This window comes from Venturia canescens, chromosome 4 (genome assembly GCF_019457755.1).
Source record: "Venturia canescens isolate UGA chromosome 4, ASM1945775v1, whole genome shotgun sequence".
Taxonomy (NCBI): domain Eukaryota; kingdom Metazoa; phylum Arthropoda; class Insecta; order Hymenoptera; family Ichneumonidae; genus Venturia; species Venturia canescens.
The window spans coordinates 4,112,889-4,137,343 of record NC_057424.1 but is presented as its reverse complement, the minus strand read 5'-3'; the positions used below and the strand labels follow the sequence as shown (position 1 = coordinate 4,137,343).

The 24,455-nt window shown below is 39.4% G+C and overlaps 1 protein-coding gene across 1 annotated transcript in view; it reads right to left on the bottom strand.

The window, feature by feature from the left end:
- The window catches only part of LOC122409177 (probable G-protein coupled receptor Mth-like 1), an 85,610-nt gene extending 70,934 nt beyond the window's left edge, over window positions 1–14,676 (bottom strand). Inside the window, exons 1-3 of the mRNA XM_043416515.1 lie at window positions 13,709–14,676; window positions 13,117–13,389; window positions 10,005–10,243 (exon numbers count right to left, since the gene is read on the bottom strand). Coding sequence (XP_043272450.1) covers window positions 10,005–10,243; window positions 13,117–13,389; window positions 13,709–14,280 — 1,084 coding nt within the window. The 5' untranslated portion in view covers window positions 14,281–14,676. The remainder of the gene's footprint in view (window positions 1–10,004; window positions 10,244–13,116; window positions 13,390–13,708) is intronic.
- Window positions 14,677–24,455: the final 9,779 nt, after the last annotated feature.

The following is a 24,455-nucleotide window of genomic DNA, read 5'->3' as shown; positions in this document are numbered from 1 at the left end:
TAAAAAAATTGATTGTCGATCAAAAATTTATTGATGGAAATAGATTCATTGACAAGAGATAAAAATCAAGCTGCGAACGACGATGCTAAATAAAACAGAACAAACAAATGCTTTACGCAGAAAAATGAAAAGTAATTTCATTGACAATGATATTTTAAGGGTGGAGGGAATAATCCCCAATCTCCTGATACATCTTTTTTTCCAGCGAAAAAAAATGTCAACTCTCATCGTTTACGTCGAAGCGCGTTATTTACACCCCGTACATAAATGTATTAGCATCGAAGAAACATGAGCCGTAACTCTTATCGAAAATACTACAATTTATCGATGTTTTTCGCCCAATAATTTTCACGATTAAGTCGAGTGCATGCGTAAAGAAAAATGGTGCTGGATTTCAATCGTTCGATAATCCGATTTTCGTAAACTTTATGAACCCTGCATTGGCTCTCGTTTCGCATCTCTTCCTCTTTTCTCCCTTAACTAAATTAACATTGTTTCCATTAATCAGTGATACTAATTGTAAGAATGACAGCGGCAGGGTAAATTTATGAAAAATCTTAATAATTATAATTGTGAAAATTAACATAACGATCGATGAAAAATTTGTAATAACTGCACTCTTCCCCGCGTTCAGTGATTGAGGCCATCCGAGTTAACTTGGATGGTGGTTTTACTTGGAAGATCGCCGAAACCATACACCGAGAGCTGACTAGTTCCTGTCGGTTTGCCGTTATTTACCGAACTGCATGTCTGCCAGTTCGGCAGGATCTCAATTTCGGCAAGGTTGGAGTGAGAAGGTTAAGCGAAAATGCTATACAAGACCGAGGGAAGGGGCCAAGGATAGCAGGGAGAAAGCAGAAAGAAAACTGGAAAAGTGCGAGGGGAATAAGGCGGAGGGAGAAATAAGAAATGATGCGGAAACAAAGATGAAGGTGGTGTGAGTTCCTTGACACGCCACGACGACGATAAATCGAGCGTGAGGATTGCGTAAAAAAGGGGGAAAGCCAAGGGGGAGGGGTGAAAAGTCACCCCTGCAGAACGAATCTACTTTCTCGGTGTTTTACCCCCCTATGACTACAAACGCGCGGATGCGGGTACGACAAAAACTTTTTTCTACTCCCAAAAACAAGGAAAAACTGAATTACAAATCGAAAAAAACTGTCCATGGAGTCACCGTAATGGAGAAATTCGAGCTGCTCCTTCACATACAGAACATGGAAAAATTTTCAAGAAAATGCTTCCTTATATCGAACAATGACGGCCTTTTTCTTTCCCTATGCGATCAGTTGTCCAGAGAATCGTCGAAAATGTTAATTTGTCAATCAACTACGAGACGATTTCAAAATTGCTACTGAAATATAAATTTTGCATTACATTTTTTTTTTATTTTTATTTAAAAATAGTATTTACCAAATTTGAAGGAATTTTCAAAACATTTTGCCGAAAAATATCCGTGGGCTGCAACGTCTTCATATTTGAAGCGTTCGCGCGCTGAAACGTGACGCACCCTGAGTGTCAAAGTGTCATCAGCTTTCATCTTGAAGAGGATTATACATTTTTCGTGGGCAAATAACTCATTTGTAACGCATTGGGTGGTTCTCGAGCGCCGTCGCGAATGAAAACATTCGGACAGGACTGCTGAAAAAATGATTTTTCTAAAAATACGAATAAAATGCTTATTGAAAGCGATGGTAAGTTCGATGCCGGGAAAAAACGGTAAATTCTTGGCTTGCTGCCCTCCCTGCACCATTACGAATAAGAAACGTATCTAGAACGTTTTAGTCTAGAACGATCATAATCGTCAAAATAAAACAACAATAATAATAATCCCAAATCTGATACACGAGTTGAAAGATTTTGTCGTCGCTTTCGCGACACATCCGAGGAAGCAAAAAATGTGTCAGCGTTGAAACGAAGACCGGACTTTGTCGAGGATATCAAGAGAAGTGCAAAGAAAAAGAGAGAAATAAAAAAACTTAGGGTTAGAAAAAAATAAGGAAGAGGGAGAAGCGAGCGAAGCGTGTCGGCGACCGCCACTGGTCTCTTGGATTCGGTGACAGGACACGAACAATGTGCACCGAGAAAAGTCCTCTCCTCTCGAGGAAGAGAAAAAAATCGAGTATGGGCTTCTCCGCGTACGGAGAATCATCGAGCAAATTATTTTTCGCGAGATCAAAAATTTTTCTCCTTTTTTCCCATTCCCATAAAAACCGGGCACTGGAAAATTCGACGAAAATAATATCTTCGTCGCAAACGGCTTTTTATTAGATAAGAAATTATAGCGGAAAAAATCGTATTTTATTGACATCAGGGGGTGGGTCGATAATGAAAAAAATGGTGTTATTGAACGTCACACTTTATTTACTTCGGTTTAGTTGGAACTGCGTAATATTATTTAGGCCAATGGCCGTTAGCAATATTGCTGGCCCAGAAGCAAAATTATTGAAGAAAGAGTGAATCGCAGGCGGAAGAGCCTGTGCGAGAATAAATCTCGCAAGGATGAAGAGAGAAAGCGCGGGATGATGAAGAACAAGAGCTCCTATACGAAGTAGCCAGAGCGGAAGAAGATCGAAAATACGAGAAGACTGTGAGAGCGAACGAGAAAAAGATAATAACAAGGGTAAGGAGAAGGAGGGAGAAATAAAAATTGAGGAAAAGAAGTATTATAAGCGAAGAAAATGGTTGCCGCTGTACTCTCAGCTGCGGAGAGAAAAAAGATGGACGAGTTTGCTTGGACGTGATGCTACGACGACCACGTTTTTTAACACAAACATACACATTAAAACACGAGCCAAAAACATGCGAAAAGGACATCAGGAAATAACGAAAATAACCATCATAAAAACAAAAACTTGCGAGATAAACGAAAGAGGTCATAGTTCAAAAGATGGACAATGGAAAATATGAAGAGCAAAAAGATGCGATTCTAAAACTTCTCCGACGAAATCGTAAACACGAAAGCTCGAAAAACAAATTTGAATACTTTCTATTCTCGATTCAACGATAGATTATTGCAGTATTTATTTCGAGGCAATAATTTATGCTACGGCACTGAAAATTCTCGTGAAAGCTTACGTAAGAAAGACGGTGAGGGTTGTAAAAGAGAGAAAAAACAAATGAAAAAAAAAATAAAAAAAATCAACAAGAAGACAATCGGCCCGATTACAACAAAGCTCGAAAAAGACAAAAGGGTGGGAAATTCCCATTTGTAGAATAAATCCCGGAAAATGACAAAGACGAATGAACGAAAAGTGATCTACATAGATATATCATTCGTTAAATTTTCTACGGATACGAGAGAAATATTCTTCTTCTTTATTTTGTTCCCTATTTTTTTTTTTTATCTATTTTTATTGCCTTCCCGTAGAATTTTTCGTTTTTATAACCCGCTTGGAGGATCCCGGGCGAGAAGAAAAAGGTAGACATATATGAAAACAAGAATCGTTCATGGCGAATGCAATGAATAGATTGGCCCGCAGCAATACACAGACGAAGCCTCGCCCAGGCACAGACTCTTTTCTCTCGTTTTCACAAACCGTTTGGCTTTGTGAGTCTCGCAGGGATGAAAACGACGGGTCCAGCCTCTATTTCCAGCCCCCATCCCCCTCTGCCCTTAAATCTACTCTCTCCTCCTTTATTCTCATTCATCAAATCCCAATTCTCTTCCTTTCTCTCTTTTTTAATGCTCGTACCCGTGTTTCTCTATATACATACATACACGAAGAAAAATCTGTTGGACCCCGGGGGCCCTTGGAGTTTTTAATTATTTATTCACTCGTGTCATGCACGTTTGATCTTCGAAAATAGGAGAAAAAGTTTTTTATCCCCTCACAAAAACGTTTCTTCTCAATATTTCGTTGATTAGTTCTTCCATAATTATTTTGATCGTCAGCACAATTTAACTTCAATCGTACGAATCAACATTAAATTTCATCCCATCATGCCATGAACGTAATTATCGAGATATGACATCGATAAAAATAAATTAAGTCCCCCTTCCGACTGTAATTGAAAAGAATAAAACACGTTTTTCCGCATGTTCCATTTATTATTTCTCGTGGGAAAATAATGTATCGACGTTTCACCGTTTCTCGGACTCTGAAAAAGTGAGAGCTGGGAGACCGGCTCAAACACTGTGAGAAACAATTTTATGGGAATATCGTATACGTGTATTTTGATGGTTACATAAAAATAAGTATATAATGTATGTATTAATATGTTGGGAGGATAGGCGCCTCTGGCCGTAAGAATGCATCATGAACACGCATCAATCATAGTTGCCGGAGGCTGAAGGCCCTCAAGAAAACGAGAAAAAGAGCGAGAGAAAGAGAGAGAGAGAGAGTAATCAACGTGGCGTCAACGACCACGACGAAGAAGACAGAAAGAAAGAGCACAAAAAGAAGAAACAGATGAAAAAGGAGAATCGTTTGCGAGTGAAGCACGCACGCAGCAGCGTGAGCGCACGCGAAATGTCCCGAGACGAGACTGACTCGACGTTACAGCATCCACGGTCCATCAACATTGTAGCAAAGAAAAAGAGAACCCTCGGAAAACGAAAAAAAAACGTGGGTTTTTAAATTAGAAGAAACCGAGGCTTAGACTCGTCTCTGGGAATTGAAATTAGGTGAAAAGTTTTCTAAACGTGAACGTCTTTTCAAAATGTTGTAATCGCAGATGATCTGTATCTGTAGTAAGAATCTGATGAGGTGGAAATGATACTGAATAAAAGTAGCGATTCAAAGACGGAAATTTGCGCGCAACGTCTCGAAAAATGATTGCAGGAATCGATAAAACTTTTTTCTCCTCGTTCGAAAAGATTACGTAAGGAATATTTTTGAAAAGAATATATCTTAATGCGGAATTCACAGAGGGTTTTAAAATCAGTGCGCATCTCGCTGGCATTAATTGATATTCCAGAAACGTAAGTACCACGCCTCGGCCACCAGGGGTCGACGATTCTTTGCCAAGGACGTTGCTTTCTTTTCATTCTCGTTCTATTCTTTCTTCTCGCCTCCAAGCGACTCATTCTTTTCTCTTAAAATCCCTCTCTCTCTCTCTCTTCTTTTTTTCTCCGCCGACTCCTCGTCCTCCTTCTTCGTGTCCCTCTTCGCGCATTCAACTCATTTGTTTTATTCATAAAGCCTTAATTACGAGACCTCATTGAAACGACAATGAGACAAACGAGAATGAAAGAAACCCTGAAAGCCTTTCTCAACACATTTCCTCCAAGTTTTGTGCCAAAAACCACAAATGCATCATTAATCGGGCGCCTAAAATGGCTAAAGTATTTTTGTTTTATATGCACTCAACTACTACGCGGTATTTCTCAAAGTCAATCTTCGTATTTCATCAGCAGTACCCCAACGAAAATATGACATTCGACCGGATTTTTTTTCGAAAGATTTTATCAACAACGAAAAGAATGGAACAGCGTTGAATAAAATTCAGAAAGCGATGAACTTTCGGAATATATCTCGAAGTATTTTCTCTGAAAATTTGAAAGAGCCTTCGACCGTTGAATTCATGAATGTGATCGTTTTGCATCGTAACAATGAAGATTGTTCGTTGAGAGCGATCCCACGAATGAATCGTGAAAGGCGAAAATAAGTCTCACCTCGGTGTCGCAAAAATGTTGTATTTTTTCCGGCGTTCACAGTCTCACAGTTTTTCTTCATTTTTTTTGCATGGCTAATCGAGAGTTTCGATAAGAGCGGAAACGAAGGGAGACTCTCTTCGGACTGCAGGCCACCCATTAACAATGAGGCCCTTCATAGCTTTTAAGTGAGCCGGTACACGTGGAAATAAAAAAATTAGAAGAGGGGAAAAAAACGAAAGAGCTTACAAGACTAGTCAGTATGGGGCTTTTAACGCTAAATTCATGAAACTTTGCTTCTCTCGTGTTCTATGTAATCACTCATCTTTTCCAACTGACCCAAATTGCTCGCAAGATCCAGTTGGTTTTATCTAAATCATGATTTTGCATTTTTGTCGATTTGTGAATTTGTCAACATTCGATTTTTATTTCGACTTCAATTCTCCCGATTGAATCTCGTTCTTCCTGCTCATGAAAAATATCTAGAAACTCAAACCAGTGCGAAAAACATTTTTTCATGAAAAAAAAAAAAAAAATAACGAAATTTAATTAATTTAATTTTGTCATTAAAAATGTGTATTAAGACAAATTGTAGTGAATACTACTTCTTTCGATGGGGTTGGGAAAAATGTTTCCAAAAGTAAAAGTCTTTCTCTTTTTAAGGAAGATGATTGTTTATCGGCTGAAACCTCGACACGATTGTGTCATTGTAAATTCCTGTGGCCTTAAGCCGTGAGGTTCATTTCGTTGGTTATTTTCTCAAGCAACGAGGGTCGTGGTGGGAAAGGTCAGGGACGGGAAGAAATGCCGCGCGAGTCTCGTTCGATCGCGCGGATGGCGGAGCGAAGAAGGAAGAAAAAATGGCGAAAAGGAAAAAAGAGTGGGAGAGAGAAAAAAACGGGAGGAGAGAAGAAAAACGATAAGAGAAAGGTAAGAAAAAAGCGAGACAGCTGCGAGAGAAGGGCCACAAAAGAAGGAGCATCGAGTTGTTGAGGAATTCCTCGTCGTTTTTATTCCCTCGAGAGCGGAGAAAATCCGTGGATTTATACACTCGAGATAAGTTATTTAAAAGTTTGTCCATTTTACGTGCCTTCAGATATGTTTCGATACCTCATCGATACGCGCGGAGACGAAAAAATCATTTTTTTCCTTATCCTTGCACAAACAAACTTTGTGTAAATACTTCGAAAAATTGAAAAACTTTTAATACGCTAAGACAATACCGAAATTTCCGATTTCTCTACGAAACACGAGGTACCACTACCAACGTAACACGAATATATGAGCGATGCGTTGGGGGACAAAAATAAAAGTTAAACGAAAGTAATAATTGGAATAATCAGCGATCAGGAGCGACGGGAAAAATGATTGGACGCATCAGCGAAAAATAAGAGAAACATGCACTTGTGGGAATGTAAATTGATCGACGCAATTGGAAGAACCTTCGAAAAATTAGAAAGGAAGGTCACGTTGGAATACAGTGCGCCGATACATTGAGAATAAAAAATAACAGTGCGTGCGTAGATAATGAGCATAATAGCAGATTTTTTCATCGCCTTGAAAGATTGGAATGTCACCCGTCGCGTTTGCCATTATTCAATGATTTCTCTCATCCGAAGGGAAAAATGAGGAAACGCCTTCGCTGCGTACATCGGCGGATCAGATCAGATCCATTTTGCCTCGCCGACTCGGATAACCCCGGGCTCGACGATGCGGCATCAGCGTGAAGAGACTCGACTCGAGGAAGAGATCGTGAGATTTTCAAGCGCGATTTAAAGGATGCTCACGCGACTTTGGGTCAATAAAACATTCATTTACGTAGAAGATTTTATGTGGGTCAGACACAAGCGCTCTGTTCCACTTTCTCCTTTCTTTTCTCCTCTTTCTCACTCCCTCTCCGGCTCTTGCTCTCTCGATGGTATCTTGGTGAAGTTGTCGGAGCTTCGAATATATCGTGTCTCCCGAGGCGGCACTGCCGAGACCCTGGAAGATCCTCGACCCTCGTGGTTTTTACGGCGAATGTTGCAATCGCAGTCGTCACGAACGAGCTCGGAAGAGAAAGAGAAAAAAGAGAGGGAAAAAGGCTCGGCGATCGGCTCGCGGTTTCGCATACGAGAAAAACTACCATATTTGTAGCGAATTTCTTCGACTCCGGTGATTGACGAAGAAAAAAATGTTTGCGATTGAAAAAAAGTCAGCTGCAGAGACGAAGAAGAGTCGAGAATACGAGCGTTCTCTGCTGTGCAGGGAAACTCAGACAAGGCTCTTTTTTCAGCATAATATTCGAATAAACGAAGAACCTGAAAAATTATCATCCGAAAATGGATATTTTTCCGAATAGCCAGAAAATATGAAAATAAATCATGGAACGTTTTTCGTTTGATCTCATTGGCCCCCATGCTCGGGCAAGCTCGAACGAATGGAATTTTGGGGGATGAGGGATGGAAATCCCTCGTGGATGTAGTTCGAGGATGAATATATCGCTCGCTCTCGGGCTTCGGGGGCTCCCATCGCCTCGTAATCGATTTCAACGATCGTTCAAGGACGAGAATCGAACGTTCGTTCGAGTACACGTTCCCTCTTCATTTCTCTCTCGGTCTCGTTCTCTCCGGGGGTGTTTTTAGAATACGCGAAGGAAGTAACGAGAAAGCCCGCCGAGGAACGAGAGAGCAAGGGCTTTGCCAAGGGATTACCACGATCATCCGAATAATTACCCCGTCGGATAGTTTCGGTTGAGGGTAAAACGCCCCTGCAAATATAACCAGTTGGTTCACGATCCACCCCTCCTTTTCCAGTCGAATATATACACGTATATGCAGCATGTGTTACACGAGAGTGTTTCACGTGTCCTGACCGAGGGGTAGTTTGGGAATGCTATGCACGGAGATTGAGTGGACAAATGTGCACCAAGAGGAGAATTGGAAGAGATAGAGATAGAGAAAGAGGAAGAGACGAATAGTCCATGGGAGTTTCCATGCAGCATGAAAACCCTCGATGCTTTTTTCTGTCTATCGCATTCCCGTGCATTACAACAAATATTTTAACGATATCTCGTCATTACCATAATTTTACGAACAATTATTCCGATAAGAATACTTTATATTAATTAAAAATATGTTGTTATGGTGAAATCTTGATTTTTATTCTTCTTCGGCCAGCAAAATTTATTAGTGTTTATTTTATACCACTAGGGTGAGCGCACGCGCAAGCGCGCGCTTGTCTTTAATTGTTTTAACACTTTTTAAATAAAAATATTACTCAGGACTATTGTTTCGAATAGTTCATTGCAAAAATCACGGTACCTACGGTCGAATAGTAATTGCCCAAGATCACTCTTACTAAATGACTCCATCACTTCACTCTTATGTCGCTAAATAAATTTATCCGACACGATCGCGATCGAATGTGTTGCAATTGTTTCCTCCTTTTTTCTACGATCTGAAATACGCACATGAACGATATCCGAGCACAACATCGACAACCAATCTAATAGCAGCTTCAAAAATAACTCGCAATTCGAGATTTCGTGACAACTCTTCTCTTATGAAAGGATTATATGTCACTCGAATTGGCCGTTTTCGCTTAAAATTTAAACGTCAATACTCATTTTTCATGGAAATCGATTTTCCGAAGTGCGCGAATGCAGAAAAAAAATTGATCCAAATAAAAATATTCAATTTTTTGCCAAAGGACAGGATAAAAGTTGAGGAGAAATCGGTGAGGAATGGAGGAATTAACTTGATGTGGAAGGCCTCGTACGTTCGAATAGAAGAGAAGCAAGGAGCGAAAATCGAGGGGTAAATTCAAATTCTCACGGTGAATTGGTTTTAACGATTTCAGGCATGCATCCCCCACCCCCTTTCTCCCTCCACTATTCGTACGATATAGTGGAAAATTGAGGTTTAGATTATCGGGAAGCAAATATGGATCAGACTCAATATTCAGGCTGATTTGATTTTCATCGAAGATTAAAAATACCAATCAATCCTTCCAAAAGAAAAGCTGCTATATCTTTATGCTATACGCAATACCAACTGAGAGCCATATCAAAATGTGATCGTACCAAAATCACGTTTTTCCCATCATTTTTTTAAATTCATCTTTTAACTATTAATTTCCAAGCCCTGGCAAAAGAAATAATTAGTCGATGTTCGGAAAGTTTATTTTCAATCGTGAAAGACCAATATTACGTCCCTCGCCCCGTTACTTATTTCATATTCTTTTATTGACTAAGAAAAAAATTTATAAAAATTATTCAACTGTAAAACAATCGACGCGGAAATCGTTGATAATGCGTTTCCTCGATCGTGACGTTCAGCTTGCATAGTTTTTTGTTTCAATGTACAAGTTCTTCATTTCTTACTGGAATTCAATGGTTCATTAACGAATTCATTGATTTTCGTCAACTCACCGACTACGTCGCACAAGCCGCTGCCATGGAGAGAATCGCTTCCGAGTTGTATAACCGCCATAAGAATATCAGCGAGCATGAGGCAAACAACGTGATGAGTTTGACATCTCCAGTGCAAAACGTGATGCGAAGCTGGGAGCAGCCAACCAGCCGCGAGGGTTGCAGCGAGGAAAATCGCACTGATTATGAAACTGATCGGGTACATCGTGAATCTTATGTCCAAAGGCTGGACGTCGGGTCTGTAGAGCGGAAGAGAAAAAATATACGAAAAGATTTGAATTAATGTCGAAACAGTGAATTCGTGTAAGCTCATTAAAATAACTTTTTTCTCGAAATTACACCTTTTGCTTCTATTTCTCATAGAGGAAGCTATGTGATGAAATTTTTTTTTTTTTTCAGTTTTCAATATCAATGTGCTCAAAATGTCCCAAAACATCGAAAAATCATATCTAGAAAAAATGTCCGGAAGTGTGTGTGTATGTGTGTGTGTGTGAGTATGCTATGGCACTGCAAAATTAAAACGCTTATAACTCGGAAACGGTTTGAGATACAGGGCTACCGTTTTGCACAGATGTTAATCTATATAAGCTCTTAATTCTCTGATAATTTTGTCAGAATTCATAAAAAATTACGAATCCTACGACGTTTTGAAATTTTCATAAAAAGGGTGCCGACGCTCTAACTTTCGAAAATTTTAAGATTTATTAATAATTTTTTGTTTTTTTATAAATAGACTGTCATAATAGGAAGGTTGATATTGAATTTGGGGAATATCAGTCGAACGGTTTAAATTTTATGATTTTTTGAATTTTACGAAAATATGAGTTTTTCAAAAAATCGTCTAACCACTTCAATTTTTGGAAATTTCGTAAGACATTGTGTATAAGTCTGTAATTCCTCTATACTTTCCAGCAAAGTTGTCGGAATTATTTAATTTCAATGTAAATAAAAAACAAACGATGAAAATTGAAAGTTGCAAACTGTTTTTTCCATTGGCTCGTCATTTAGTTTTTTTTTATGATTTTAAACAAAGAGATAAATTAAAGTTCGTAAAAGAAGATAGAGAAAATACATTATTTCCTTGCATACAAAAAAAATGCTGCAAATTAAAATTTGCAAATTGCTTCCTCAAGATGGTCAAGGTGCACGGTGCTCAAGATGCACGATGCTCACAACTTCCTCTATATGAGGAAGCCAAAATGAAAAATATAGCACCTCATAGAGTAAGCTTTGAGCATCGTGAATCTTGACCATCTTGAGGAAGCAATTTGCAAGATTTTAATTTGCAGCATTTTTTTCAACCTCATTTCAGCTTTGTGCAAAAACGATTTCCAATGAGAAACAAAATTCATATAAAAATGTCGAAAACATTTCAATTTCGATCGAAATATTCGTGGGATTGAAATTAAAAAATTTCAAATAATGAAAAAATGCCTGAGTCGTAAATTTCTTCATAATTTTCATACTTTCGGTCCGATCGGAGTCCCAAAACAAATTAGGCAACAATGCAAGATCCCCAATTTGAATGGTAAACGCTCAACAAGTGCCCGCGGGAATTTATCGGAGCGATGAAAGACCAAAATCTCCTCGTATGGTCAGATTCGATCTTACGTAGTCGGAGGAAAAGAAAAAAAAATGAAGAGCGATCGATGAAACAGGAAAACGACGACGAGAGATGTATTTAATATATTTGTAGCGGAGGAAGCAACAGGGCGGATGGGACATCATCAAGTTCTCGAGTATAGAAAGCAAGAGGGAGAAAGACTCGAGAGATAGGAATGCGGGGAAGGAAAGTGGCGGGCGTGCCATGGCCTTGGAAAATTCGAAGACTTCGCTCTGCTCTCTCTCTCTCTCTCTCGTTCTCTTTCCCACTCTAATATTCCGCCACCTCACTGTATGCTCGCTTCTCTATGGTCATATACGGTCGATGCACCGTGGAGATAAGTTTGCCGAGGTCCAGCTAAAGTACCGTGTAAAAATAAGAAAAATAGAGTGAAGAAAGAAACAACAAGAAGATAACGGGAAAATGGGAAACATGAGGAATAGATGGAAGAGGAGATATCCAAAAAAATGTTGTTTCCCTGAGCAAAGAAGAGAATAAAAGAAATTCGGAACCGCAGCCCTAACAATTTTTCTGAAACAAAATTTCAAATCCTTTTGCAATTTTACCTCATCGATACATTTGCCGATAAACTTTTTCTCTGATTTTTTGTTATGTCTAATCGTAAAAACCGTTCAAATTGAATAAAAATCAATTTTTTAAATCAACTTATAAATCTCAATTGATTCTCGATATAAACTTAAATTGATGGAAACAATTAATTAGCCAATGAATTAACACCTCGAATGAGCTTGCTTGAGTGAAATGATTAAAATAAATATCGCTTTGTTCTTCACGATAATTTCTCGAACTCTCGAAGAAACCGGATCTGCGCAATTCCATTGACCTTTCTTCCTTTCTTTCTCTTCACTTTGTCTCTCCCTCTCTCGCTTTGCCGCTCGACCAGAGTCCAAATAAAATAGGAAAAAAAATGAAGAAAAATAAAGTTCCTGATCGGTTCCCCGAGTCTCGGATCACCGCAATCGTAAATCCGGATGTAGAGAAGACCACGAGCTACCAAAACGTCACCCTCGGCTCCCGTTTATACACGGATTTTTAAAAAACGAGTGAAAAAAAAATAAATACAAACGTATACATAAAATCTCACATAAAACAGTAGAGAGGCATGGATGTCGATATACAATACGGACTACGCTAAACCTCTGCCGCCGATCTCTGGAGCCGTTCCAATCGTTAAACGCGAAACGGAACCTCGTAAAAAAAAGTGCTCGCGGAACGTTAATAACGCTGGAGAGCGACCCCGTCCGAGTCTAAACTGTCTGAAAATTTTTTGCACGTGAGTCACTATGGTTTTGCGGCAAAACCTGCAATTATTGAACTCTCTTTCGAACAAGTAGTTGAAGAATCCTTTTTTCATGTGGCCTCGACATTGGTTGACACAAAATTTGATCGAGTTTACGCACGGTTTCATCAATTTGGGGGATTCTGTGATAGCATTTTTTGGATCGAGCAAATTCTTCCAAACGCCTCAATTAACGTTACGAAAATTACCTTTGAGGCCCGTATTCGCTGCACGCAAAAATCTTGGCGGCTCCGTTGAGTTCGTTGATTCTCTCGACGCAAAAATGTTCGGAGGGTAAATTGACACCGTTGATCTCGAGGCCACCGTCAGGTTGGACCAAAGCATCCTCAGCTGCCCCAACGATCGTGAAGTTATCTGATCTTGGACAGGGTGGAAAACCAGACACGAGTTCGACGATCGAGGAAGCGTTTGGCAACAGTGATCCACCGATTTCCGATTCTTTTAGATGTACGCACGTTTTTCTGTATTTTCACCACATAAATATAATATCGATAAGTATTATATGCTTTGCTTCGTATTATTCGTCAACGTTTATATTAAGAACCATCAAAAAAATTTTTGACTTTCCTGATCAAGAGTTTTATTATTATAATTAATTAGTCAAATTCTCGAGTTAGTAATCACCTAAACGGACCAAAGTAAATGTATGCAAAGTATAATACGAAATGATTATAACAATTTGATCGTAAATATTATTGAAAGACCGAAGTTAATTTGAATAATGATGAAAGCTGAATAAATCAATTTGATTTGTAATTTTATGTATTTAAAAATTCTAACCGTTTTTCATGAAAAATTGCATTGTCGCCGCAGCAGCGATGAATTTTGGGTCTCATGGTGGCAGCTGCATTGTTAGCTTCGATTTTTCGAGGTGCACAGACCAAAAGGGCCCGAGAATCGGAACAATATTGTCCGGGTTCGAAAAAAGTTCCGCTACCAGGTTGAAGCATCGCGGGCCCGGTCTCGAGAATAATGACGGGGTTCAACTCGCTGGAAGGGAAGTACGTAACAATCTCGTCTTTTTTGTTGCAATGAGGCCTGGCACCTTCGATGATGTGCCACGTATCAGGCACATTGCTGATAAGCCCACCCTTGGTAGGTGAATAAATAAAGGGTTCCCAAGGTATCGAGCTCGGGAGACACTTCAACTCACTCGAATTGTCATAATTCTGTTTATAAACACTCGTTGGTTTCGACAATTCTTCACCGTATTTGCAACATTTCAGAACCGTCGTTTTTCCCGCCACATCTTCACTGGCATCCGAAAACACAACAAGAGCTGCGAACAGAGTCGCGCAAACGATCGACGAACTCGATAATTTTTTATTTCCCATTTCTCTGTTTCGGATCATTTTTCACTCGATAAAAAGTTTTTATTTTTGTGAATTCTAGAGATTTCGTCACCGACTTTACCATCAATTTTTATCCGAGTCCGTTGTATTCATTACAAAAAGACGAATATTACGAATTTTATAATTCAGAATAAGTTACAAAGGAGAAAAGTTGGACAATATTTTACACCATTTTGGACGAAAATTTATCCAGTTCGTTAGTCCCACGAGACCGATATGAGAATTACTAGCAAATTAGTTGATCGAAAATCCAACAATTTCCAATACTCTTCAATGTTTGCGTTTCGTTTTTGAGAACTGAGGGAGCGAGTGCTACGAGCACGTACCTCGCGCGTCAGAGGTAGCGCAAATACTGAAGTACCGCTAGTACGAACGAGCTACGAAAACTACAGCAGAGCCCGAGCGACTCATCGCAGCAGCCGAGAGAAAGGGAACGGACGTAAATGCCCACGCGGCCCAGTGGCAACACAAAACTCAACCGGCAGCGTGCTCGAATGCGCGCGCATTATTTTTACCCTTCACGAGGCTTCCCGCCACTCTCAACCGTTTTCATGTTTCATTTATCGATTGATAAAATCATTATTGAAATCACAAGTCGTTACGAATTTTTATAAACTCTTCTCCGTCATAGGGCGTTGGATAATAATTCAAGTGTGTTGGAATAACAGAATCAAAAAATATCATTTTTCTTCGTGATATATTACGAATAACAAGAGTATCGATTCAGCTCCATATGTTTTGCAAATTTTTTTATAACAAAGGCTTTTCACGGTCTCCATTATTGATTCGTATTTTCATTTCTTCTGACTATAATGAAATGTTCAGTCCGATCACAACGTTTTCCTACGCGCCATAGATCGAGTGGAACGAGAATAAATCAAATGTAGGATAATGTAAATGTGTTTTTCGCGATTCGCCCCTAAATCTCAACCCCACAATTTCCCCAAAGGCTACACTTCCCCTCTATACATATATACATGTGCGAGTAAACGTCCCAATCGAAAGGACCGGAAATGAAGACCAGCGCAAACCCCTGTGTCGATGAATATCTCGCGATATTGATGTGAAAAAAAAATCTCACTGTTGCTCCCGCCCAACAGGGTTGATCGGTTCTCCGGAAAAATTCTATCGAAATAATTGATTTCTAAAAATACTTCGAACCTACCGATGAAAAATTTACAAAATGGTTTATAAACGGATTGAATATTTTTCGCGAATAAAAGCGAGAGAATTGACATAAAAAAAAAAAAACAGCATAAAGGCTTTTTCTTGCCCACCAAATAAAATCTATTCCACAAGCAATGAAAGAGATGGCGAAAAATGAGAAGAAAACATTTAACAAAAAGAACGTCCCATAGAACGAGGAATGGATTGGCAAGAGCGATTAAACTTTCTGTCTGATTTAGCGATGGTCAGAACACAGGATTGAAATTGAAAAATTTGCTTGGTCCCGAGAGTCTCTCGTGTGTTGGTGTATAGCCCGGGAGGGTGCGAGGAGGATTGAAAATAATTCACGGCTAAAAGTCGTCCAGGAGGATGGAAGTCTGGACTTTTCAACTTTTTCCTGGCCCTTTCCGGCTGAAGTTAAATTATAATTAATATCGGGGTTTAGGGGGTTCCGAGGCAATGCTATAGTGCGGTGTGAGAAGGGAAGGAATTAAATGGCGGGGGATAATGAAGTTCCGGATCGTTTGGGTATGCAGCTAATTTGTCCGAATGTCGAAGAGGACGATTTCAAGAGTAATTCAACTGCTGCAAAGGCCGGTTTGTATATATCTGATGGATACAAAAAAGTAGTCACCTGGAGGGTTGCCAGGCGCGTGGATTTATCTTCGGATTCTCGGGCGCACGCGATATTATTCGATGAGAGTGCGGGGAGGAGTTTGAAATCGCGAGTCAGACGATATTTTGGATTTTAAGGGGGTTTCCAAGGGGGAGCGTGAGAGAGAGGGACGGTAAAGAGAGTTTCGGATTCGTGAGGGATAGAGGGAGATTTGCCGGGGTGGCAGGATTCGGGAGTCGTGCATCAAACTGTCGGGCTCTTTCAACCCCTGTAAAATCAAACCCCTCGGTGTGTTATACATATTCTCTTCTGTGCGCGTCTCTTGATTCTCCTATACTGCTCTGGCGTAAGCCAACTTTATATATTTATATTTTGAGCTGGGGCTTGTTCTATATGTCTGTATGCTTCGGTGGGGTGTTTTAGTTTGCTTTCAATAGCTATATATAGAGGGGCACCAAAAGAAACACGTTCAGAAGTTTAAGAAGCTTTATCTATTCCTTATTATCAAACGCCAATGAATGTCCAAAAATGACCATAAAACACAATTCACAAAAGTTTAATAAGGGGGTCCTCTAGTTTCTCGGGTCGAAAAAATCGATTTTTTTTTTTTTTTTTTTTTTCATAAATCCCATTTACAACAAGGTGTGTAGAAAATGTGTGCCAAAGGCCTATTGTATGGTTCAGGCATGGCAGATTGACGGTGAGTTGAAATTTTTAGTATAAATCACATGCGCGAACTTTCAAACGCGTTTTTCTCGAAACACCACTTTTCGAAACGGTGACCACGATATTTCAGAACGGATCTTGTTCAAATTTATACAGTATTTTTAATATGTTATAAGCCATCGATTGAACTAGGATTATCATGATTGCTTCAATAGTTTTTTTTTTGTACAAGCGAAAAACTTAAGAAAAAATAAGTAAAAAATAGAATGTAATTTTCAAAAGTGTATAAAAAAGACAATTTTTGTAATTTAGAGTTCACTCTAGTTCAATCGCTAGTCTTAAATATGAAGATTAAAATGCCGTTTGCTTTTTTGATTTCAGATAAGCAGAACAGCCGCAATCTTGGTCACCGTCAAGCACCTCTTTTACCCGATGTCTTCCCGTCGGCCACTATAACTTTTATTCTATTATATATATTTTGATTTCAAAAAATTTGTAAAGCTTATTTAAATGTTAATAAAGATTATGCAAAAACAATGAGATCGATTATTTCGATGATTTGCCCGTAAAAAATTATTGAAAAAGCCGTAAAAAAACAGCCGAGAAACTAGAGGATCACCTTAAAAAAAAAAAAAAAAAAAACTTGCAGAGTAATGAAAATAAGAAAAGAATTTTTATGGAAGAATAAATTTTCAAATCATTCCGCAATTCTTCGTTTTCTGATAAAATAAAGAAAATAATAAAAAGAAAGAAATTTCCGTAATGTTCGAAGTAGCCCATGTTCCCCCCCCCCCCCCCCCCCCCCCGTCCTTCCCTACGTCGTTGCGACGTTTTTTATATCTACATATTACGATTACGATATTTTGCTGACGAGTGTTCTATATCTATATTTTAAACGTTAGGGTAGTCTTTTTTTCCTCCGTAGAGCATCCGCATATACGAATGCTATGCGAAGAGGCGAACAATCGAAAAAAATGGTCGAGCGAGGCGGATAACCTGCTAGTAAATTTGTGTGTATAGGATAGGGACGGTTTACATATGTACATGAGGTTTATAGACGGTTTATATACACTGTATTTCGTAAGGGCTAAGTCGTGGGGTTGCCTTACTAGATGTATACATACGTTTACGTTTGATATCTTGTGTATATAGAGATTTAAGCCGTACGTAGACAAGGGGTAGATAATATCGATATAAAGTCGACGCGCGTTAAAGCAACATGCACGAGCTACGAGAGCGAAGCTATTATAACGTTTGACTCGAGACGTCGGTGAATTGTTGATTGGAAATAATTCTTCGTTCAAGTTTCGTTCGCGCATGAAAGTACATAAATTTCCTAAATAGTTTATCCAATTTCGGACTATTGTGATATCGGAAAACCAAAAAATCGTATCGATCCAAATAATTTTATTTGCTGGTATAAATTCGCTTTTTCCGAGCTTCGAGAACGTCGGAGGAAGTTTGTCCAAGAGTTCGGAGTTATGGGAAAAAACTTGATTCGAATTCGTCGTAGGCGCGACCTTGAATCGAATCGTTCTTCGTGTAACGCTGAGCAAACAGATAAAAATTTTCACTCGACTCGAGGACGCAGCGAAGTGATAAAATTCTGAATAATTGCAAGGGGATAACAATAAAATTATGTCGATCGAAACGATCGGAGTGAATTATCGCCTTTTTTAAGCTTTCAAGCGCCCCCAAGACGAGGAATCGGCGATTGATTTTTTGCTAATTTGGCGGGGACGCGTTCGATCCAGTCAAGTCCAATTCGTTTTGAAGATGGACGACAACTAACGTAAACTCTGTTGTTCCGCGCGGACAAGTAATAGTCTAGCGTTATCTCAAAATCGTATTAACCACCCCCGGAGCTTGTCACTGAGATCGTACGGATATGCCTCGGGGGTAGTTAGTCCTCGATCCATACAGCTCACCTTAGATTTACAACGTACTTGCTACAACACGCTGCCCAAGCCCGGAGCTTCGGCCGCATTATGCTCCTGGAAAATGCACTCGAATATACCGGGTGGGGCCTAGCTCCCTCGAATAATCAGCTCCAACTCCTCCAACTAATTTACATTTCAAGATTTCTATGTCCGAATTCCGGAGCGGTGGCTTGTCCCTTGATCAAAATAAACGGACATTTTTCACGCCCGGGACGCTAAAAAATTGCTTTTCATTCCAGTCGATCTTCATTAAAAAGTCCCATCATACTTTGTCACAAAATCGACTCCGAAAGAAGCTCGCTCGTTCGATGTAGCGAAGAAAGATTGGCTGATTAGAGACAATGATTAAGGAGGAGCGTCGGCTTGAGAAAAATGGTGATAGCTTGATGAAACTTTTAGAATACATTTTTGGATATATTTTCTGTAGCCTCTCCGATTTTTAATCCATTTCATTCAGCCATTTTTTAGTAAATCATTTCCAAACCTCATATTCCATACTCAAACGAGGTTAAAAATGGTGATAGGTTAGAAAAAAAGTGCTATTCCACAGTTCGAACTCTAAAGAAGGTGTGTGCAAAATTCGAGGTCGTTTCGTTCTGTCATTTTTTTATATTTCACATAAATTCCACCCAGAAATGACGTATTTTTGGGGCTCGATCCCGTAAATACAAAACAAACGGAGTTTACATAATCTGACTTTGCGTGAAACTGATGTTCCTCCTTAAAAACCGTGAACGGAACTGGCCCCAGCCGACTGCTGGATCTTTCAGTCTAGAAGAAATCTCAGGAAAAATGCTCCAGCAAACACGTTCACTTCCGACAGTTCGGACACCCTAGAGATGAAAAATTAGCGCAACTTGCGCTAATACAGATATACTATATGCACGGCTGGATCGTTGTTTCTGTTTCTACGACGTCAGGACTGCGAGCGAGTATTTAAAAGGGAGTTCAGGAGGTATGCACTTAAGTGCACGCGACCGGAATCTGCATATAGATGATTTCAAAGGGATAAGAGTACGTATAGAGGGGCCTAAGAGCCATTACTACGTCGTCGAGTCTAGTGAGAACATTTTCTCTCTCTCGCTATTTCTCTACTGCACTCTCGATTCGAAGAAGCCGCCAAGTTTCGAGTCTGAGAGCAGTCCTTAAGACAGGGCGCGGGTGGCAGGCCTGCACACCTTGCAACGTCAATTTCACCGCGAGTGCAGAGATTCCATCGCGTATAATGCAGAAGCAAAGCGCCCGAGAGGTTGAGCATCAGTCGAGTTTTCGAACGGAACTATGCGTTGCACTCGCGACGAATTAATACCGATTTATCGCGCGACTTCGTCACGCATTTAAAACAATGAAGAATTGAAGAGAAAAAACAACGGGATTGAGGGAAAAAAGAGGAAGCTGCGAATAACCGTTTTAAGGTGTCCTTGACTTCTCCAACTTTGTAATTGATGGACACGTTTTTACACTGATGAAAATATTTGCTAATTCAACTAAATTCATTTTTTGATGGACGGAAAGTGAAATTTTTATTTCTTCAACCGAAATCATGAACATTTCTCATTTGTACGAATCAACCGAATCGCACCGAAAGCAAATTATTGCATTACAACAAAACTGGAATCACTTATTTGCCCATATACGCATAAACGCATAATTATTGGTCGCTTCAATAAATACTCGTCTGAATTTAAAATACTGAATCTGATTGCAATCGCATATTTTGTTGCCGTAACATGATTTTGTTTAGCTTCACTACGGCTTTGCTTGTTCGACGACAACTCGATATTTTAATTGAGAAAATCGAAATTTCTATCGGAAAATACTTTTATTTTCCGCGCATCAATATCAAAATATTGATAATAATAACAGCAATACAATAATAAGCATAATCGTAAATTTTGGAGTCTTATAGAAGAGCTTCTTGACTCTCTGACTAATAGAAAATCTTGTCGGGGATCCCGGGGAATGCTCGAGCGAGGGATGATAAAAATGAGCCTGTTATTAATGACTCGGATGGGAATTAACTCGTGAGAGAGTCCAAGAGAGTGCAAGTCGGAGCCCGTAAACGCGGAAGTTATTTACGGAGTATAGGCGGACACTGAAAAAGTAGCGGGTGAATGTACGAATTAGGAGAATACGAAGAGAGAAAAGAAGAAGAGAGAGGCAAAAGTGAAATGGGAAAAGTGAAAGAAAAACGAAATTAAAACACTTGTCGAATTTGGAGAGCTCGACAGACAAGTGCCAGGCGAAAAAGGTGATGAAAGAGCGAGAGTGACTGAAGGGGAGAACGGATATAGAGAGTATACGAGAGAAAATTCAGCAATTAATGCAATTAACGTCGGGTAAGCCCAAGGGCACGACCCTCAGGCTGATTGACGATAATTAAAATAAGCTTCGTTAGAAAAAAAAAAACTGTAACGAAAACGCACCTAGTCAAAGCCCGGAGATGAAGGGATGAGGATTTTCCCAATTTGTCAGGACGAAAATAGAGAAAGAGAAAATGGATATACGTGGAGCGTTGATCCTGAATAGGAAATGGAAAGATCGACCGGAATTGTGGCGCTGACAACTCAAGCAACGTCTTCATCGCACCTCTCCTGTTTCAAAGCGACATTGAATCAAGTTCATTTCGTTGAAGGACAAATTTGTAGACATTTTTTTATTCGATGATGCATAATTCAGTTTATAACTATCCCAAGAAAATCACTTAAACATTAATCGACCGGATAAACAATTATTTTCGAACAGCTGACATAAATTATTTGGTCACGCAAACTTTTCAATTGCTACCATAAATAATTGCGTTTGAATCTCAATGATGAAATTGAGTTAACGCTAACAATAACTTATTGCAGCATTTACAAATGATTTAACATTATCTCAGAAATACTTTGTTGCTTATTAGGGTGTCCACAAGCATTTTTCTTCTTATCATGCTAAACGATGAAGCTAGCCAAAAGGACAAATCGAAATAAAATTATTTCGGCCAGCCCGCCGCTTACTTTAATTTTCCATAAGAAAAACACGTGAAAAAAAAACTTCGGTGAATATTGTTCCATATAATCTGCATTAAAAAAAAACTACGGATATTCTACTTACGTATTTTTGTAGAGAATTGAATTCCCTACAAATAAAGTCCCTAGAGTCAGTGGCCTAGAACCAACCGTTCAACGGTTAAAGCAGTTTGAAGTTTCTAACATCATCGAGCCAGATTTCACTTGTATCAATTTCTATTTTCGAGGTCGCTCCTTTTAATGGCTCTGTTTAAATTGGGCTGAAACCTATGTTTTCTTATATTTTTTGAAAATTAAGCAATAAAGTAGCAATTGTAGACTTAAACGGTTCGGCATTACGCCAACGTGTGCGCTTACAGCGCTCAAATGGTTCGGCATTATACGCCAACATATGTGAGTCAACAAAAAGTATAAGTCAATGCAATCAGTCAGCACGGGAAATTAATTGAAGTGTTCTCTCTCTCTCTCTCTCTATTTTCCTATGTATATTTGTAGCTGTGCATTCGGTTTGGTTAATTGAATTTCATAATTTATTCAAACAAATAATGAAAAGACACAATTTATGTCGTTCTTTCAAACAAATGAGAACAGTATGCACCCGATATTTTTGCCTAAATAACGATCCTAAAAGCCATTTTAGAAAAACTATACGTAAAAATAGTTTTCAGCCCAATTTAAACAGCACCATTAAAAGGAGCGACCTCGAAAATAGAAATTGATACATGCGAAATCTGACTTGATGATTGTAACAAACTTCAAATTGCTGTAACCGTTGAACGGTTGGTTCTGGGCCATTGACTCTAAGGATTTTATTTGTAGGAAATTCAATTCTCTACAAATATACGTAAGTAGAATATCCGTGATTTTTTTTTTTTACAGATTATATGGAACAACATTCACCGAAGTTTTTTTTCACGTGTTTTTCTTATGGAAAATTAAAGTAAGCGGTGTGGGCCGGACGAAATAATTTTATCCTTTTGGCTGGCTTCAAAGTTTAGCATAATAAGAAGAAAAATGCTTGTGGAGCCTGAAAAAAAATATCGATTTATTTTCGACACCCTATTGCTTATATTGATCCAAGAATATATATAGCGCAGCTTCACAGAAATGAAATTTCTTCCGATCAAGAAAAATTGTTTTCCGCAAGTGTGGTAAAGACATCTCGCGACTGGAGTCAGCCCCAGGTCGATATATTAAAAATCCTTTCATTAGAACACCGAAGAACATGCAAAAAAAGCCTTGAGCTCCGTGCTTTCCGCAACGAAGACCGAAAGACAACACGAGTCTTAAAATATGCACCACTCAGGATTTCATCTCCGGTTTTTCCTATATCTAGCGATAGTCGCACCGAGATATACTAACTATATCGTTGAACAAGATGTCACTCTAGCTGGAAAAAAACGAGTCCGCGGGTAACTCTAAAACTATATACAGATGGTATAGGGAACGCGATCGCGGAGATAAAAAGAATCGACTCGCGCGATACTCAAAGTTTAAAGAGTCTAAACGGCAAATCCAGGGATGAGTACGTTGTAAATCGGACGGATATGACTGGTGTATGCGCGCGAGGTGACTTTTAACAGAGAGAAACGACGGGAACAAGTGCTTTTATCGTTTGCTGGCTCGAAAATAAGCTGGAAGTAAAAGGAGGCGGCGGGCGGAGGATTTTAGGACAGAGGTGTTTCGCTGATGCGAGACAAGACACGGGAGCGATAGTATAAAGAGGGAATAAAAGAGAGATGCCTTCTTTTCCGCGGCGTTGGTATATATTCGTAACGGCGCACCGATTTGAGCTTTTGAAGCCGAAGTGAAGGTCTTCTTCACTGCAAATAAGGCTGGGGATTGCGTCGGTGGTTTCGGTGTGAAAACTCGATCCTAAACGGCTCCATAAACGCGACGGCTATAAAGATCATAACGGTACATTAACCGCCGTATCGTTTCTCTTCGTACAAGACTCCCGCGTATAAGAACGACCCCCGAACACCCTCCGAGGGTTCAACCTCACAACAGACAAAACCCTTGCTCCGCGTCGATTTCTCCAGCACGAAAACTTTAACAACCGAAGCAATCTCTTCCTGCCATTCTCTTTCCCACCCCCCCTTGATTTCTTGCGAGACATTCAACCCCTTCGAGAGTAGATTGCTTTGAAGCCGTTTCCCCCTCCATAACGACCAAATATACATTTTGTTCATGCGTATACAACTTCCTTCCGATGAATCGCTGGATTTTTGTGCATACCGTCTTCGTGCCAAGAAACATCCTGCTTCGATTCGAGCCCCAACATGCATTTTCGGTGCTTTATTTTCAATACGGGTATATAAAAAAAAAAAACTTTTACATGCAAACCAATTTAAATCAAAAGAGAATATTCTTGTTTCAAAGTTTTATAAAAACAGACTCTGAATTTTTTCAACTCCGAGCAATACTCTCGTTTAACTGGAAAAAAATCCTAACAAATCCCCTCTGCGAGGAAGATAGGAGGAGGAGGCAAAAACCTATCAAGAGACGCGGTAGCGGCTCGACGCCAAGTATTAAAAGGAAAATCAGCAGCGCGTAAAGAAAAAGCCAGCGCGAGCCTTGCCGCACTCTTATATACGCGAATATGCCGATTTTTGACGTCACAGAGTTTTCAAACGGCGCTTGCGGACAAACCATATTATTAAAAAATCTAAAAATTGGTGAGAATTTTTTTTCGATTTTTCCCTTTCCATTGGTCTTTGTTGGAAGTAAATCCATTCAGCCATTCCCGAGATATGTCTCTTTAAAGAATTGAGA